The 17,178-nt window shown below is 41.3% G+C and overlaps 1 protein-coding gene across 3 annotated transcripts in view; it reads right to left on the bottom strand.

Annotated features, from left to right (window-relative positions):
• The window catches only part of CCDC149 (coiled-coil domain containing 149), a 53,838-nt gene that overhangs the window by 27,218 nt on the left and 9,442 nt on the right, over positions 1-17,178 (bottom strand). For all 3 annotated transcript variants that reach the window (XM_071556696.1, XM_071556695.1, XM_071556698.1), the window contains exon 4: positions 8,067-8,174. In XM_071556696.1, the coding sequence (XP_071412797.1) occupies positions 8,067-8,174 (108 nt within the window). The remainder of the gene's footprint in view (positions 1-8,066; positions 8,175-17,178) is intronic.

The following is a 17,178-nucleotide window of genomic DNA, read 5'->3' as shown; positions in this document are numbered from 1 at the left end:
AAGTTAGCTGGATTTATTTAATTTCTAGACTCTCTCACTAGTGAGAAAAGCCACAAGAAAAAAATGTAGTAACACTCTGAGGTCTCAATCTTGTTCAGAGAAACTGGAAATGGGAAGGGGAATCACGCTTTACTAATGCCTGCAGCAGAGCAAAACTTGTGCGTAATGATCGACACCAGGCTGAGATCAGAGCTGTCACTCACACACTATGACCAGCTCCTCCCCAGCCCAGGAGGGGGTGAGGCATGAGATGCAATTTAACTGCAAGCAATTATAACTTGCAAGGTCAAATAGTCTGCCAATAAGAGGAAAACTCTTCATTTGCTACTAATTTTGACGGGAAAAAAAAAGAAGTATGAAGTCTGATGAAAAGAATGCCCTCCAAATTCAGCCAGTAAAAACCACATTATTAACACATAAAATAAAGTAAAATACCAATCCATAAAACAACAGAGTGCTTCTTCCAGACAGTTGGCCAATCAGAGAGTTGACAGGGCAGAACAGGCCAAGTTGTTTAATTCTGCATTGTGAATGTCTCACGAGGCAGCACCACCTGCTATAAAATTCTTCCCTGAAAATGCTGTGACCCAAAGAGACACTGTTATGCCAGAGGTTTAAGGGTTTATTTCATATATTAGTGCTTTGTTATAAACTTTATACACTTGCCCTCTGGCTGTTGTATTTTTATTTCTGTCATTCAGAAATCACTGAGGAAGGGAATGCTCAAATTCATTTTGCAGCCAGAGAACTACCCCTTAGGATTCTGTGAACAGCATTTACAGCTGAGTGGATTTAAATTAATGGCACCTTACCAGAGAAAGCTCCTGTTTGTCAAGAGCTCCTGTTTGTCCTGGATTGTTAAACAAAACAATCCAGTGCTGCAAGCCATGCGTCTTTTTATTTTGATATCACAGCTCTTTCTTAATCATTTGCAGCTAGGACAAATATTTACAAGGCAACAACTCTATAGCAGCCCCACAACACTCCAAACAGGCTTCACTGGGACAGCTGCTGTGCAGCCTGGGAGACCACAGACAATGCCTGCACTGAAGTTGGACACTCCTGATTATCAATAAAACATGCAGAAGGAAAAGGGAAACAAGCACAAGCAGTAAATTCTTTGTGGAAGGCAGAAAATACCATGTTTAGCCACAGTCACTGACAGCAATTGTCTTCATCATGTTGCTGACAAAACCTTAAAAAGTGGACCAGAACTATGCAAATGTGCTACCTTAAGTCCTGGTTCTGCCAAAACACACACGCCACATTTAACATTTCCCACTGTTGCTGCATGAGTGATTGTCTGCCTGGCACTAATAAACTGAGAATAACACTGCAGCCATTGTTTCCTGTGCACCTTCCTCTTGCTTAGCACTGCTCTCAGCAGCTTACAAAAGCATTTCTTTGTGTAGGTATGGATTCAGGTGAAGGCAACTGAGTCATTTAGTGCTGCAGAAGTCTCCTAAGCTTTCCATTTTTATCCTTTTACAAAAGAGAATTAGATTTTCTAACTATCTCTTTCTAATGTTTTAGTAATTGTTTTCAAGCATTGCTGGAAAACATTAGGAAGGAAAAAGATTTACAAATAACTATCATAAACCTAGAAGAGTGTTCATGTGTCAGAGCTTGTGAGATGGTGATCAATCATAAAAATAGTCTTAGATATCTGTTGCTGCAGTCTAACTATTGCTGTATTTTTCAAACTGCAGCAACAAATCCTTCCAGAGACTCTCTGAAGAAGTTTTATTTGTGCCAACAAAATCCTAGTTAAATTAGGGGGAAAAATTAGCTCAGTTAACCCAAAAGCAAGTAATTTGTTATTGCCTAACTGATGACGTACTTAAGATGATCTCAACAAGTAAAATGTCTCCGGTTTAAGGTCTCCCTGCTAATCCAAGTGACGGTATCCAACTTGTAGCAAACATTAAAGTGGTGAAAAACAAGCCATCAAAACATTTCTTTATCAATAGAGTTAATGTGTGACATTTAAAGAGGTTTTTTTTCTTTTTTAGTGCTGCAAAGCTCTTGCCACTCGGTGACAAAGCCTGAATGAGTCACCCCTGCTCAGACACAGGCAGAATTGTTCATCCATAAGCAGCTTCACTTGCTGCAAAAGCAGCTGTTTGTTCATCTCTTGCCAGAAGTAAGGCTGACGTAGACCAGCTGGGCAGGATGCCCTCCCTCACTGGAAAAAGCAGTGAGAAGAATGCAGGGGGAAAATGTAAGAACAAGCAAATTATTATAGCTCTTTGTTTTTGTATATACCATGAATTATCTGGACTCCAGTGCCTGAAGTAGCCCAGCTGCCAGTACAGAAGTGATGAGCAGAACAGAATGGCTTCGCGAGCAAGCCTGGAATTTTATCACTGAAGCTGGTAGAGAAAGGAATCTGACACAGGAGGAGAGTGTTAAATTCCTCAGAGAGATGGCAATGCTTTTTTAGGCACTTTGAAAAACAGAACCTGACTCTAAAATAAGCTCTATTTCTCATTTACTAGGAAAGTGAAGAATATGTTCCAAAAATGAAAATCCTAGTCTAAATTAATCCGTGTCAGATGCAGCTCTTTCCTCCCACTCTTTATTTAGAGATGCACTATTTGCACCTTTTGGAGAGGGGCATGCTGGGCAGAATAACTCTTTTTGTACTTTTCCATTCATTTTGAGGATCATGAATTTAAATTCAGGCTGAGAATACAGATGTCACAAAGATGACCAGCTAATACCAAGTTCATGGCTATCAATCAATCATGGCCAGGCTTCGCGAGCGAAGATTTGAGAAGGGCACTACCCACGCTTGCTGCAAGCGTGCTGGTGGCTAAAAAGGCCGATACGGGATAGACAGGTCTGGTCACAAAAGGCACAGCGGAACATCTCCCTAGGTGACACTGGCAAGGAATGGTTCTTTCTGCGTTGTCTTTTCTCCTCAAGACTGACTCTCCATGCATTCTCAAAGGAAGCAGCAGCATCGTGAATGGTGTGTCTCCATGAATCCCGATTGGAGGCCAGAGTGGACCACTGGTGGCAGTCAATATGGCCAAGGCTGAGGTGTTGTTTCAGGGAGTCCTTGTATCTCTTCTTCGGGGCTTCTCTCTTGCGGCAGCCGGTGGCAAGTTCACCATAGAGCACAGTCTTTGGAAGGCAGTGATCCTCCATTCTGGAGACGTGCCCTGCCCAGCGTAGCTGCGTTCTCATCAGCATGGCCTCGATACTGCTGACCCCTGCCTGTTCAAGAACAGACACATCGGTCACGTAATCAGACCAGTGGATGTTTAGGATTGAACGGAGGCAGCGCTGATGGAAGCGTTCGAGAAGCCGCAGGTGGTGGCGGTAGATGACCCAGGATTCAGACCCATATAAAAGAGTAGACAGTACAATGGCTCTGTAGACACTGATCTTTGTACTTTTCTTCAGGTGTTTATTGGACCAGACTCTTTTATGGAGTTTTCCGAAGGCTCTGTATGCCTTTGCTAGCCTGTTGTCTATCTCTTTGTCAATCTTACCGTCTGAGGAAATGATACTTCCCAGATAGGTGAACTGCTGAACTGACTTAAGCTCTGAATTGCCTATGGTGATGTTAGGATTATGGAAGACTTCTTGAGGTGCAGGTTGGTAAGAACTTCCGTCTTCTTCAGGCTGACTTCCAGCCCAAAAAGCTCAGCAGCCTCTGCAAAGCAGGATGTTAAGCATTGCAGAGCTGCTTCTGTGTGAGCAATGAGGGCGGCATCATCAGCAAAAAGCATCTCACGGACAAGGTGATTCAGGGTCTTGGTGTGGGCCTTCAGTCGCCTTAGGTTGAATAGGCTTCCATCAGTACGATAGCGGATGTAGATGCCGTTTTCTTCATCGAGGTCTGCTGTGGCTCTTTGGAGCATCATGCTGAAGAAGATTGTGAATAGAGTTGGTGCAAGAACACAACCTTGTTTCACACCATTGGTTATTGGAAAGGGCTCAGAGACTGCATCGCCATATCTGACTTGTCCACGCTGATCCTCATGTAGCAGGATGATCATTTTGAGGAACTTGGGGGGACATCCTAAACATTCCAAGATCTGCCACAGGCCTTTTCTGCTCACAGTGTCGAAAGCTTTGGTGAGGTCAACGAAGGTTACATAGAGACCTTTGCTCTGTTCCCTACACTTCTCTTGCAGTTGTCTGAGAACAAACACCATGTCTGTGGTGCTCTTATTGGCTCTGAAACCACACTGGCTTTCAGGTAGAAGATCTACTGCGATAGTGGGTACTAATCTGTTCAGAAGTATTCTTGCAAGGATTTTACCAGCAATGGAGAGCAAAGTAATACCTCGGTAATTTGAGCAGTCTGATTTTTCTCCTTTCTTCTTGTACAGGGTGATGATGACTGCATCACGGAGATCTGGTGGTAGTTCCCCTTGTTCCCAGCAACGCACAACAAGCTCGTGCAATTTGGCATGGAGTGCTTGACCTCCATGCTTCCAGATTTCAGGTGGAATTACATCAACCCCAGCTGCCTTGCCAGGTTTCACCTGTTGTATGGCCTTAAGTTTCTCTCCCATACTAGGGGCTGCATCCAATTCATGTTTCACCGGTTGTTGTGTAATGTGCTGAATTGCTGAGCCTTGGACTACACGGTTGGCACTGAAGAGAGTCTGAAAGTGCTCAGACCATCGGTTCAGGATGGAGGTTTTATCTGTTAGAAGCAGTTGACCATCTGCACTGAGTAGGGGGCTTTGAACCTGGTGTGTGGGTCCGTACACTGCTTTCAGGGCCTCATAGAATCCTCTTTGGTCACCCAAATCTGCCCATAGTTGTGTCTTTTCTGCTAGGTCGAGCCACCATTTGTTCTGGATGTCTCGAAGTTTCTGTTGGAGCTTGCCGCATGCAAGACGAAAGGCAGCTTTATTTATATGGCAAGATGGCTGAGCAAGGTGTGCTTGGTGAGCAGTTCTCTTCTTCTTCAGCAATTCCTGGATCTCTTGATTGTTCTCATCAAACCAGTCTTTGTTTTTCTTGGAGGAGAACCCTAGGGACTCTTCAGAGGACTGCAGGATGCAACTTTTAGTATGTTGCCAAAGCGCTTCAGGAGAGGGATCTATGGGATTATCTTTAAGTCTAGTTTGAAGGTTTCCCTGGAAGCTGTCTCTCACTGTGGCTGTTTGAAGATTGCTGACTTGGAGCCTCCTCCTTGGAATGCCGCCTCTCTTAGGTTTGGGCTTGAAGTGGAGGTTAAGTTTGCAACGCATAAGGTGATGGTCTGTTTGACATTCTGCACTCGGCATCACTCGAGTATGACGGACATCACTGACATTTCTCTGTTGTACTAAGATATAGTCAATGAGGTGCCAGTGCTTGGATCGAGGATGCATCCAGGTTGTCTTCAGGCTGTCTTTCTGTTGAAAGATAGTGTTGGTGATGGTGAGCTGACGTTCTGCGCAAAACTCTAGCAGGAGGCGTCCGTTGTCGTTGCAGTTTCCAATGCCATGCTTGCCCAGGACTCCTTTCCACGCTTCAGAATTCTTACCTACTCTGGCGTTGAAGTCACCAAGGATTATGATCTTATCATCTGCAGGAACATTTTAGGTGAGGCGGCGCAGGTCGGTGTAGAATTTGTCTTTTTCCGCTGGGTCAGCTTGGAGAGTTGGGGCATATACGCTAAAAAGAACAATATGTTGCTTGTTGTGTAGAGGGAGGCGTAAGGACATAATGCGATCGGAATGACCTGTCGGCAGATTTTCAAGTTTGGAGGCAATGGAGTTTTTAATCATGAAGCCAACTCCTGAAAGGTGTCTTTCTGTTTTGGGTTTGCCTGGCCAGTAGAGTGTGTAGCCAGCATCATGTTCTTTAAGGCTGCCTTCCTCATGAAGACGAACTTCACCGAGAGCAGCAATGTCAATGTTGAGCCGTGACAGTTCGTGGGCAATTAGAGCAGAACGACGCTCAGGACGTCCACTATCCCCAGTATCAAGCATGGATCTGATGTTCCAACATGCGAGTGTTAGTTTGAGCACACCTTTGCAGGCAGGTGTATGCCTTTGAAATCTCTTTGTTTTTGTTTGACCGCATGGAAGATGCCGGTTGGCCGCGGTTATCCAACCGGGTGTGGAGATGAGCTTTATTTAGGCCACCTTCACTAGGCCCCTCTCCGTGTGGAGCAAGCAGTGCTGTCCCTAGAAAAGGCTGCTTGGTCATTCAGGATGCTGCCGCAAGAGACTGTCATCTCCAGGGTCAAGTCTCTAATGACCAATATCCTGAACCGCCTGCATGCAGGGTTGGGTCTGCGGCTTCCACCTGCTTCCTATCACCTGCCGTTTTCGACCCTCACCTGTCACTACAGGGCTTTGCAATGTGGGTGAACCCTTCGAGCCTGCGCAATGGATTTTTTTAGGTGAGGCACAGCATGCGCAGAACTGGTCCCACCCTTTACTCCTAAGGTTCATCTGCCACGGCCTAGCGAGCTTGGACGGTGACAGCGAATACCTCAGGATGTAGGTTTGGTTAGAGTATCCTTCTCTTAGATGGATGGCCTTACAGGGCTAAACGAGCTCCATCTGCCCGGGTTTGGGGTTGGAGTTGTCCTTCTCCTAGGATGGTTGCCAGATGGCTAGTGAGCCCATCCTGCCCGTGGACACACTTTGTCTGACCCTTCAGCTGAGACCTGTCTGGCATGGGAGACCCTACCGGCGGCACAAACCACCTCCAGCATAGCTCTCAACCTCATGAGGGCACGCAAGCTTCTCCCCCACGACAAGGGGGTGTCCCCGGAGAAGAATACCAAGTTAACCCATAAAGATAAACCCAAACAGTGCCAGTTCAGGCACAAAGAAGTAGGCACTGTGTTACCAATAGCATATTGTCTTAAGGGATTAGAATAGATACATAACCTCAATATCTAAGTATGTTGTAGTTTTAATACTTTTGTGTTCTGTTTGTACCTACAAACCCTTGCTATGTGTTCAGGACTGGCTTGGAAAGGCCATAGGGCATACTACTGGTACTGAAGAACTGCAGTGCACTGACTGCCACATGGCAGTATCGTTCAAACAGTAACACACAAATGAAAATAAACACTGGGAAACCTGGTCTTTGAAGGCTTGGGCAAGTTACACTGTATGTTAGGCATATTACAAATTCAGGTCTCCCGTGACACTTTCCCAGCTCCCTAAACACTTTCAAGGGAGTTCTTTGTGAAAAACAATGAATAAAACTGCAGAATCACAATATACTTATGTTTAAAATAAATTAAATAAAATAAACATAAATGGAAAGAAAAAATCTCATCTGAGTAATTAAGTCGCACCATTTTTATTTGCTTTGTAAAACAGCATAATTTTAAAACTGTAGTTGAGGGAGGGAAGTTATCATTAATTATTTGTTTCAGTTTTTTACTTTGTTAATCGCCTCGACTTTCCAATTCAACCTCTCACTGGTTTGATCTCTGAATGTACTTTTGCATTAAGCTCCAGCTGTGAATGTTACACACATTTGGTTTGAGTTTAAATATTTCAATTAATGGAGACAACAGGAGTTTGATTAATACCAAATGGCAGATTTTGAGCAATGTTCCATATAACTTGCTAAATTTAGAAATAAAATAAATTGGTTATGTAAGGGTAATGGGATGAGGGCTTAATACAAAGATCACTATATATATTTGTGATCAACTGCTCCATATTTTTAAGGGAAAAACTTATGGCTCCTCTGGTTTTACCATCTACTAAAATTTTGCATTTTCAGTGCAAAAAATTGAATATTATCACATGATGAAGACATGCTTATCTGTACTTATTTGTAAAAGGAAATAACACTAATAAAATACATTAAAAAAAGGGAGAAGGAAACTGAGAGCATTAAAGCAAGGCTAGGTACAAAATACATACTTAAGGAAAACAGAGCAAAAGCAGCATACAAAAATATGTAATAAGCTGCACGTGCTGATATCCTGTACAAGCTTCTTTTATTCTACTGTTCTAAGCATTTATTGTAATTATTCTAGAAATTCTGTAACCCGTTTTATTTGTTTTCCTAAGAAGTCAATTAAAAACTCCAGCCCAGTGTACACATTCCATGCCATTCACTGGTAACAAAAGTACCTTATTGTCCCCTTGTACTTCTCCCAGCCTCTGCTGAAGCTCTCTAATTTCTTCTCCAAGATGTTTATTTCGATCTTGAGCCTCACTCAGTAGTTGAGCAAGATTTGCCTAGAAGAGGAGTAAATACCAATCATAAGTCAGTGCCCATGGAGAGAAGTGTAAGTGGTGATTGAAAAGAAACTCTAGAATTACTCCTTATCTGCCAATAATCTTTACTTTTATTGTTGTTGGTACCCAGACTTCATGCTTCATTAGAGAGACAACAACAAAATCACCTGGGTTCCTTTATCTTTAATAGTAGAAAATACAAACAGCATGTGAGGATACAGACTCCCAGAACAGCACACAAACTCCAAACAAGATAGAGCAAAAACATCTATGCTAGTTCCAGTATCTTGGCTGGTGGGAAGAACAAAATGCAGAGTTATTTGGACAACATTTACACAAAGCTGCCAAAATAATAGTTGTAACTTGCACATCATTAGACAAAATGCATAGCTGAGAAATAATTATGATACAATTAAATTCCCTATGTGTTTAGAGCAGATTTCTGGCCACTAAGGAAGATATCAGCCAAAGTCCCTGTCACTGTACCATGGATATTTAGTAGCACAAAACTTCAAACGTGGCCTGTGTTGTGTTGCTAGCTAGCACATAGTTTCTTGAAAAATAGAGGTGAAAGTTAGAACTTAAAACCAAACACCACTACCACTATCCCCTAAAAAATCAGTTCAGAAGTTATCATTCACACGAACCTACTAAATTAGCAGAGCAAGCAGTCTGGTCTCTAATTTTAAAATTACATTCCAGCAGCTTGATCACTAACCAAAAAATAAATGCATGTCTTCCTTTGCTATCTATGATATCTGAAAATGAGAAAAATTTATTGCATTTTTACCCTGAAAATGTCTCACAAATACACAAGCATTGACTCAACACAGGAAAAGCCTATCAATGACACCTCTTCTAAGAGAGTTATAACCATAGTGGCCAAGGTACAGCATTTCAAGCCATTGCCTATGGACAGCTCTGTATGTCATCTATTGCCATATAAATCTCAAGAGTATAAAAAGAAATGAGAAAAGGATTTTTAGATCTAAGCATGACTCGGTAAGGCCTCATGAGTCAGTATCTCTGAGCTACCCTTACATATCCTCCCTGGATTTGAGGCCAATGCATGAACTGACTGTTTCTAGTTCTCTCTTGGTATTTTAGACTCAGTTTTAGATTCCCTACTTCCCAATTGCTGTGCTTCCCTTTCAACTCCTCCATTTCCCATTCTGATAACTCCCTTTCTCTTTCAGTCTCCCTCTTTTACCCAGTCATACTCACTACCCCTTGACAGTCTCATGGCATGTTTTTCTGAGTTTGATTTTTACAACTCATACACTATCAAACTGACAAGGTATCCAATAGCCATTACTGCGATCTTGTCCTCGTTTACTAACAACTGTTATTTCCACATGTCCTGCTTTATTATTAAATAAGAGAAATACTAAGATGACTACATTAACATGGATAGTGATATGGACATATCTATGCATGCATCTGGCCATTTGGAGGAACAGACTGTTAAACTACTCAACTGGAACTTATGGAAACTACTATATGAAGAAGCCAACTCCAAATTCCAATTGGTCTAAATTAGCAACAAACTTTTAAACACAAAAAATAACTCCAGAAACTGACTCATCCTATTTGATGAACAAGCCTAAGTCACTGCTACAGCTTCTGTAGTTCCAATGCTTTGAGACCACAAGTTCTGAAGAATGTAAGGTAAGTTTCCCACAGTTTAAAGCATTTTTTAAACTACTGACAAACCTGAAGACTGAAAATAAATAATTTGGGAAAAGAGTGTAATAGCAAAAAAGCCCCGTATAAATAGTCAATTATAGGGCCAAAATTAAGCTGCCTCTAATTTTATTTTCAAGACGACAACCATTCGAGCAATGCAAAGGGTTCCTCAAGTACACTTTAGTGGAATTATTTTTTTCCTACATGTTAAACAAATGTGTAATAGACATTCACATAATGAATGAATAGAGGAGCTTCAGAAAGTATTCAGTCAATGGTTTTGAGAGATGCTTTTTAAAGGCTTTTTAAAAGACAGGAAACAAAGAACCCATGTTTGCAGGAAATTGTATTTAAACTGAAGTATTATGGCTACTGCTTAGATGAAATTTTTTAGGTTTTTTAAAGAAAGCTGACTTTAAGTAAAGCCTCAGTTAGTTAAAAGGAACATGATTTGCACAAACTTCTCTGAAACACTTCCATTTATAAAGTCCCTTTTTATGATGAATTGGAACAACTCCTAACACTGCAATAGCACATGTAATTTCAACACCTGGAAGGAACTCAATCTCACTAATCAGTGTTTACAACCACAATACCAGGATTTTAGCAGTCTGTAGTCAAAACCTGGCTCCCAGTAACTGCAGGAAAGGCATTACCATGCCTATACTAAATCTTTTCTTCTTAGATTTATTTCCTTTAAAATAATTTCTATAGGATCGCAATTCAAGCTGAATTTTATTTGTCAGTCATATAAATGACTTAATGTGACAAAAACCTCTGCACTCGAGACACAGATTTTAGAAGAAACTTTAAACAAAGCATTTTAGACACCAATATAAACCAACCTTGTTTCAGCACGCCAAGAACATTACAGTGAGCTAAGTATAGACTTGCTCCTTACTGCAAGGTTTGTATTATACTTCAGTTAAACTAAAACAACCAAGCTATGTCACAGAAGTAGCCCCAGCAATTACTCATTTCTCTGGTTTAGAGGTTCCATACAGTGTATAATTTAGACTGTTCTGAGTTTTAAAGGTTTTGGCAAGACCTCATTAAAGCTCTCAGTATGTGGATAGAAGGAGAAATATTTGATTTTCAGAAGTGCTCTACTGGGACTAAGGAGAGCCAGCCAAGAGGATATGTTGAACAACACCTGGACTGGGTACCATTTCTTTGGCATATACAAGAAAACACACCATATGGTTGAAAGATGATAAAACTAACAATGGAGGACTAGCTTCATGAACCTGCAAGCATTTATTTTTTGAGGAAAGGGAAGAAAACTATGCAAGAACAAAGGCAATTCATTTTTCCACTTGGCAACTTCTTTTCAATATTCACAGAACAAACTGAATTCACTTAGAAATTCAAGACAAGTTACTTCAGCAGACAATAAAGCCCATATCATTTACCTATGCAACAGAGAACAACTGCCTGAAAATTAGCCAAATTCAGCCTCTCTAGACTAAATTTCCTCAACATTTTCTTTTGATTTTAGGTGAAGCCTTAAAAAGACTCCTGAAACTGTCATAGACTTCTTTCACTCACACTATGCAAAACTAACTCTAAAGTACTGATGAAGAGAGGTTTCTGAGCCGTGGGTAAAGACAAGGAAAGCGGCAGACAGGAACACCTCTTTGTTGCCTCATCTTGTCTTCCCAATGCAACAACCTGCAGCAATGGAAACTGTTTCTCCTGCCCTCTATGAATGCAACTGTTTCCAACTCTAACTAACTCATCACTTCATTCATGTCTCTGATTAATTGCCAGTATCAGACAATCTTCCAGAGCTCTATCCACATTCGGTTTCTGGCAGGTGCTCTGGAGCCTCTGCAGCACAACAAGCTATTTGCTTTACATCCGTGTGTCATGGGAAGCTTGCATGTATCACAGACTCATAGAACAGCTGGAAGGGACCCATAGCGACCATCAAGTCCAACTCCCTCTGCCTCGCAGGACTACCTAAAACTCAGCCATATGACTAGGAGCATTGTCCAGACGCTCCCTGAACTCTGCCAGGGTGGGAGCCACAGCTGCTTCCCTGGGGAGCCTGGTGTGAGTGTCTGACCACCCTCTCAGTGAAGCACGATCTGAGCACAGTCCAAACCCCACTGCAGTGCCAGACACAGGAAACTATTCCTTCTTCTGACCAAAAGCAAGCGCCACCATAGTCAACAATCCTACCAGAAACGAGAAAGAATGGAGAAAAAGATTGATGTGAGAGCATCAAGTGGGAAGTGCCTACCTTTATTACATAGGGAAAACAGCACCATAGATCAGAACAGACCAGAGAGTGAAAGATTCTATGGGATGGAACATAGATCTCAACCTTTTCCGCTCAGACTGCACTAAAACTTGCAAGAACAATTTTTTGGGGATAGAAAGTAGAAGAGAACCTTACATTTAGGTATAGGTGAGCATCTGAAATTACTGACCTAAAAAAAAAATTATTAACATAAGCCAGTGAATACCTGTCAGGCAGCAAGAGATCTTTGCTCACTACTGACCAATGACTCAAGAAGAAGGAGAAAGTAACTCCAAATAGTCCTCACTACACTTGAATATGGCTCCTTTAACAATTTTGCAAATCTAGCTACACATACACATTATTATTTTTCTTCACACCACTTTAAAAATGATGGATAGTAACAGTCTTTAATACAGCTCTCAATTCTCTTGCACATAAATCTTACCTGACACTTTCAAAAAAAAAAAAAAAAAAAGGACTTCTGTTGCCTTTAGGGTACTGCCTGAAAACCTAATTTGGCAAGGGGGAAGGAAGAGAGGCAAGCTTCCAACATACCTTTACAGTTCAAAAGTATTTTGAAATACAAAGAAGCATTCCTACACTGCAGTTTGCAGACTTTTATGTTTGTTTCAGCCACACCTTCAAACAAGGAAGAACACTGGGCTGACAGAAAAAAAGTTTGATGAAACATACTTGATGGGTGTGACTGATCACAAATTTAAGTGCAGTTTCTCCTGCAATGCATTCATAGAATTGCAATGGCTGAATTAATACAGAAGAGCCTGCTTTGCTTACCAATCTCCACAGTTCCTCCAAGACACAGGAACTGGTGACGTGCCCTAGCACCAGCTTCCTTGCAATAAAATCCCCCAAATATTGTATTTTCACTCTAAGTTGGAAAACCACATAGAAAAAGACTTCTAGAATCACAGGCCCTGGGCATACAAAATTAAATACACTTGATATGGGTCATATTTTCCCACCAAAAACAACACCAAAAATCAAAGTCTTGCCAAACAGTCACTTGACATAAAACAAGAGAAGAAAATCCTCTCTTACTCTGAGCATCTGCTGCTCTGACACCCAGGCAGGAATCCCACCACAGAAATACACCCGTCAAAACCTGACAAGAGTCTGCAAAACAAGGACTTGCTCACACTCACACACCTTCAAGAGACTCAGCAATCAGAATTTTTGTAAAGCCAATTAATAGACCCAAAAAGCCATTTTAGCAGCAAACATATAAAATAAATACTTTTTCTCCCCTTTTCAACCAGTCTTTACTATGTTAGATTAGCACAGTGCTCCACAGGGCCAAGCACCACACAGACAGACCTAGGGCTCTTGCTGGAGCATGAAGAACTTAACAAAGTTAACATCAGTGACACACTCCTTTATGAGGCCAGTTTTTGCAGAACAACTTAACACACAAAAGAGGCAACTCAGGCTGTCAGTATGAACCACCAGTGTCATGAGAAACTGGCAGAAACCCTTCACTGTGAAGGTTCAAAAAGATACTTCTGTCCTCTCATACTTTCATATAGTCATTGAGATTTTGTTGATGGCAACCAGAGTCAAAGAGAAGCAATTAATTTGTGCTTACACAAAGACTACTATAGCAGGATAAAAAAAAAGGTTGCTTCATTGGCTTGTTTTATCAGAAATATTTTAACTGCTTTAAGATACTCAGGATATCTTAAACTTTGAGATAATGCACAATACGAATCAAAATACCTTAAACATTCTGAGATTTGTGATTAATTAACAGGATATTTACCAAGAGTACTCAGGTGCAAGGGGGTGGACAAGTGTCTCTCTATTCCATTAAGTTAAGATACAGCAACCAGAGGAGAGGTTGTTGTACACATCAGGTCTTAACAGCACTCCCAATTTTAGCAAGGGACTATCACATCTATTAGATGGGAATATGTGTTTCAAGGGCAAACTATCTCCCTGTTTTCTAACCGCTCCCTCACAGTATGGGAGTCAAACACGTGCACCTACAAACCAGAGCAAAGTGCACAGGTCTAAGTTGGGCACGTGTAATGGTTTTCATCTTCAATCCCTCTGAAGAGAGGAGGAAATCACATTTACCTTCAAAGCACAACTGTCAGATAAATACAAAATGACTGCTTATCCTGTAGTGTATTTTAACTGAAAATTTTATCCCATAGGACTCTGCAGCTTTTGCACCTTAGCACAAGGCTAGCAAAACTTCCCAAATTCATTACTTCACAAGAAATGGCCACACTAGTAATTTTTTATGATGATGTCAAAAGCAGTCATAAATTAATCCCTGAAATTTGCTTCAGAAGTGAATTGTGACAGTGAGCTAGAAGCTGGATGTGAAAGAGAACATAAAGGGTCAGTTTTGGTATGTCACAACATAGTCCTGTCTGGAACCTCTGGTCCTTTGATGTTCTGCTTGCCTCAAAAAGTCATGCTCATGGACTTATTCATTAGCAGGAGACAACCTGTCTGACCAATATCTCAGTGAGTGGGTACCATGTTGCTGTGATATTAATGCCCCTGGAAGAAGTCAAAGTCTTGGTTTTGAATGATCACCTTGAGACACCCATGGATAACTATAAATGTAAGGACTGCAACCTTTGGGGAAGATGTACACAAGTTCTTTGGTGAGATTCTTTGCCTGGTAAGATGAGTTATCAAGCTGTGCTCTATATTAGGACTATGTCATCATTATGTGAGGAGACTCAGTACTAGGAGCCTCAGAGGTGGTTCTGTGACCATGGAACAGTCTCGTGGAAAGCTCTCCAGCACACCTGGATGCCCTTCACAGGTCTCTAACGCATGCGGAATAAACAGGAGGAGTTTGAAGACTGTGTACACTTAGAGGGCTACAGTCTCACTGGGATTATGCAGAAATGGTGGGATAGCTAACACAGCTGCAGTGCTGGCATGGAAGGATGCAGGCTCTTTAGCAAAAGGGCAAGGAATGGTATTGCCCTTTATACAAGAGAGTAGCTGGAATGCAGGCAGCCCTGACTCTGGGCAAGTCAGGAAGCAGCTGAGAGCTCTTGAGTCAAGACTTGTGGGCAGAACAACATGCTGTTGTACTGGGTATCTGCTCTAGATCAGGAAGTAGTAGACAAGACTTTCTTTACACAACTAGAACAGCTTCACATTCACAGGCCCTGATCCTCACAAGGGATTCCAGCTGTCTCAATACCTGCAGGTATCTGAACACCATCCCCTCCCTCTTTTTTCTGTGAGAGTGCTTGAACACTGGAACAGGTTGCTCAGAGAGGCTGTGGAGTCTCCATCCTTGCAGATAATCAAACTGAAAATGGTCCTGGGCAACCTGCTCTAGGTGGCCCTCTTTGAGCAAGGGGATTGGACTAGTTGATCTCCAGGGCTGCCTTCCCACCTCAGCCACTTTGTGGTCTTGAGATGTTTAGTTCCATTTAATTTGATCACTTATACATTTAAAATACAAATATAAGGCCTCACCAGTGAACACATGAATTGCAGGTTTACTCTTGACAGACAGGCCCAGTGCATACCCATTTTCTCCAGCTGAGTGGTCTCACTGAGATGAAATTAAACAAAGCATATTTAGGACAGTGGCCCAGCACAGTTAATTTTTCTACTTCACCTTTGTTTATTTGAAAGATCTCATTTGTATTAAAAGAACTTCCATGTCATATCGAAGGTCACAGGATTAATCTGTTATTCCAATGGCACGGCTTGTCCCAAATGGAAGTTATATTGAAAATTGAAGCAATGTAGATGAAAATAATAGGCAGTATATATCAAGTTAGAAATCTCATCTATGTTTTATCTTTACGTTTCCCAGGGTGGCAACACTGGCCAACAGACACCAAGTGAATTGCCAATAAAATGTCCTGTATCACAGCTAATGCATATAAATATACATCATTGCAGAATGGTAGAATTTTTATGTAGGATGCTCAACAGAGGCTATGTAGACATTTTAATATGTCTTCCAAAATGGGGAGTGTCTGTTGTTTATCGTCTCTGGTGAATTTTAACATTAAAAACACTCTTCAGTATTCCTATCCTCATCAAATATTTCACTTTATCCAAAAATTACCCTCCATCTGACACCACAAGACATATAACACTGCTTTCAACCACAGTATTTAACTGAGAGTGTTTGGCATGAGGGGCCAGGAAAGCACTGACAGCTCACAAGCTGTGATAACAACAGTAATGGTGAAACATCTACTGTAGGAAAAGGGATTTCAATAACACAGTTTCTCATTTTCTGCTTTTGTTGGTTGGCAGAAGGCAATACATACTGAGGAGTATCTGGATAGAATCACCATAGAATCACAGAGTTGTTTAGGTTGGAAAAGATCAGAGATGCAAATACAGCTCTGAGAGGAAAAACTGAAGTGAAAAAAGAAAATATGAAGGAGAAGCGAGTAGCAATTCCAACCCACCTATAACATTTAAGTTCTAGATTGAAGTTTCAGCAATAATTTCTCAGTTGTAGCAAACAAACACAACAGATAGCAAATTCTTCAGCATATGTTTTCATCTCATTTCTGACCATGAAAACAACATGCACTTTTGTGTCACACAAAATTCATTGAAGGATCAGGTGTCCTTTCATAAAGTGACTGAGGTCACAAGCTTCTCCCAGCAGGCAGCCAGGGTCCTGGGCAAAAAGGGGATGGAAGAAGCACAAAAGGGCACAGAGAACTTCAGCCTTCCATAGGTGAGAAAATCCTAAGAAATGTATGTCCAATAATAATGGAAAACTTTCATAACTTTCTTTTATTATTCTCTGATGCATTTCTCAAAGCAAAACTATACTCTTCTTCAGAAGGGCTGCCCTAACTACTCTAGGTTATCCACCTTGTATGCTACAGACACTTCTCAGGAAAATGAAAACTCAAGAAGTGCACTAACAGTCTATTACTGCACAACTGAAAGTATCTATTGTTCTTGGGGGACACCTATCAATGACCCCATTTGAAGACAAGATTTTCTTTCTTTCACTGCTATCTAGCATGAATACATAACTTCCTCAGGTTAAAGAAAACCAAAATTCCAGGTAGACTATTAAATGGTTTTCCAGGC

This window comes from Pithys albifrons, chromosome 5 (genome assembly GCF_047495875.1).
Source record: "Pithys albifrons albifrons isolate INPA30051 chromosome 5, PitAlb_v1, whole genome shotgun sequence".
Lineage (NCBI taxonomy): Eukaryota > Metazoa > Chordata > Aves > Passeriformes > Thamnophilidae > Pithys > Pithys albifrons.
The sequence above is the reverse complement of the archived record's forward strand: the minus strand, read 5'-3'. Positions and strand labels throughout refer to the sequence as shown.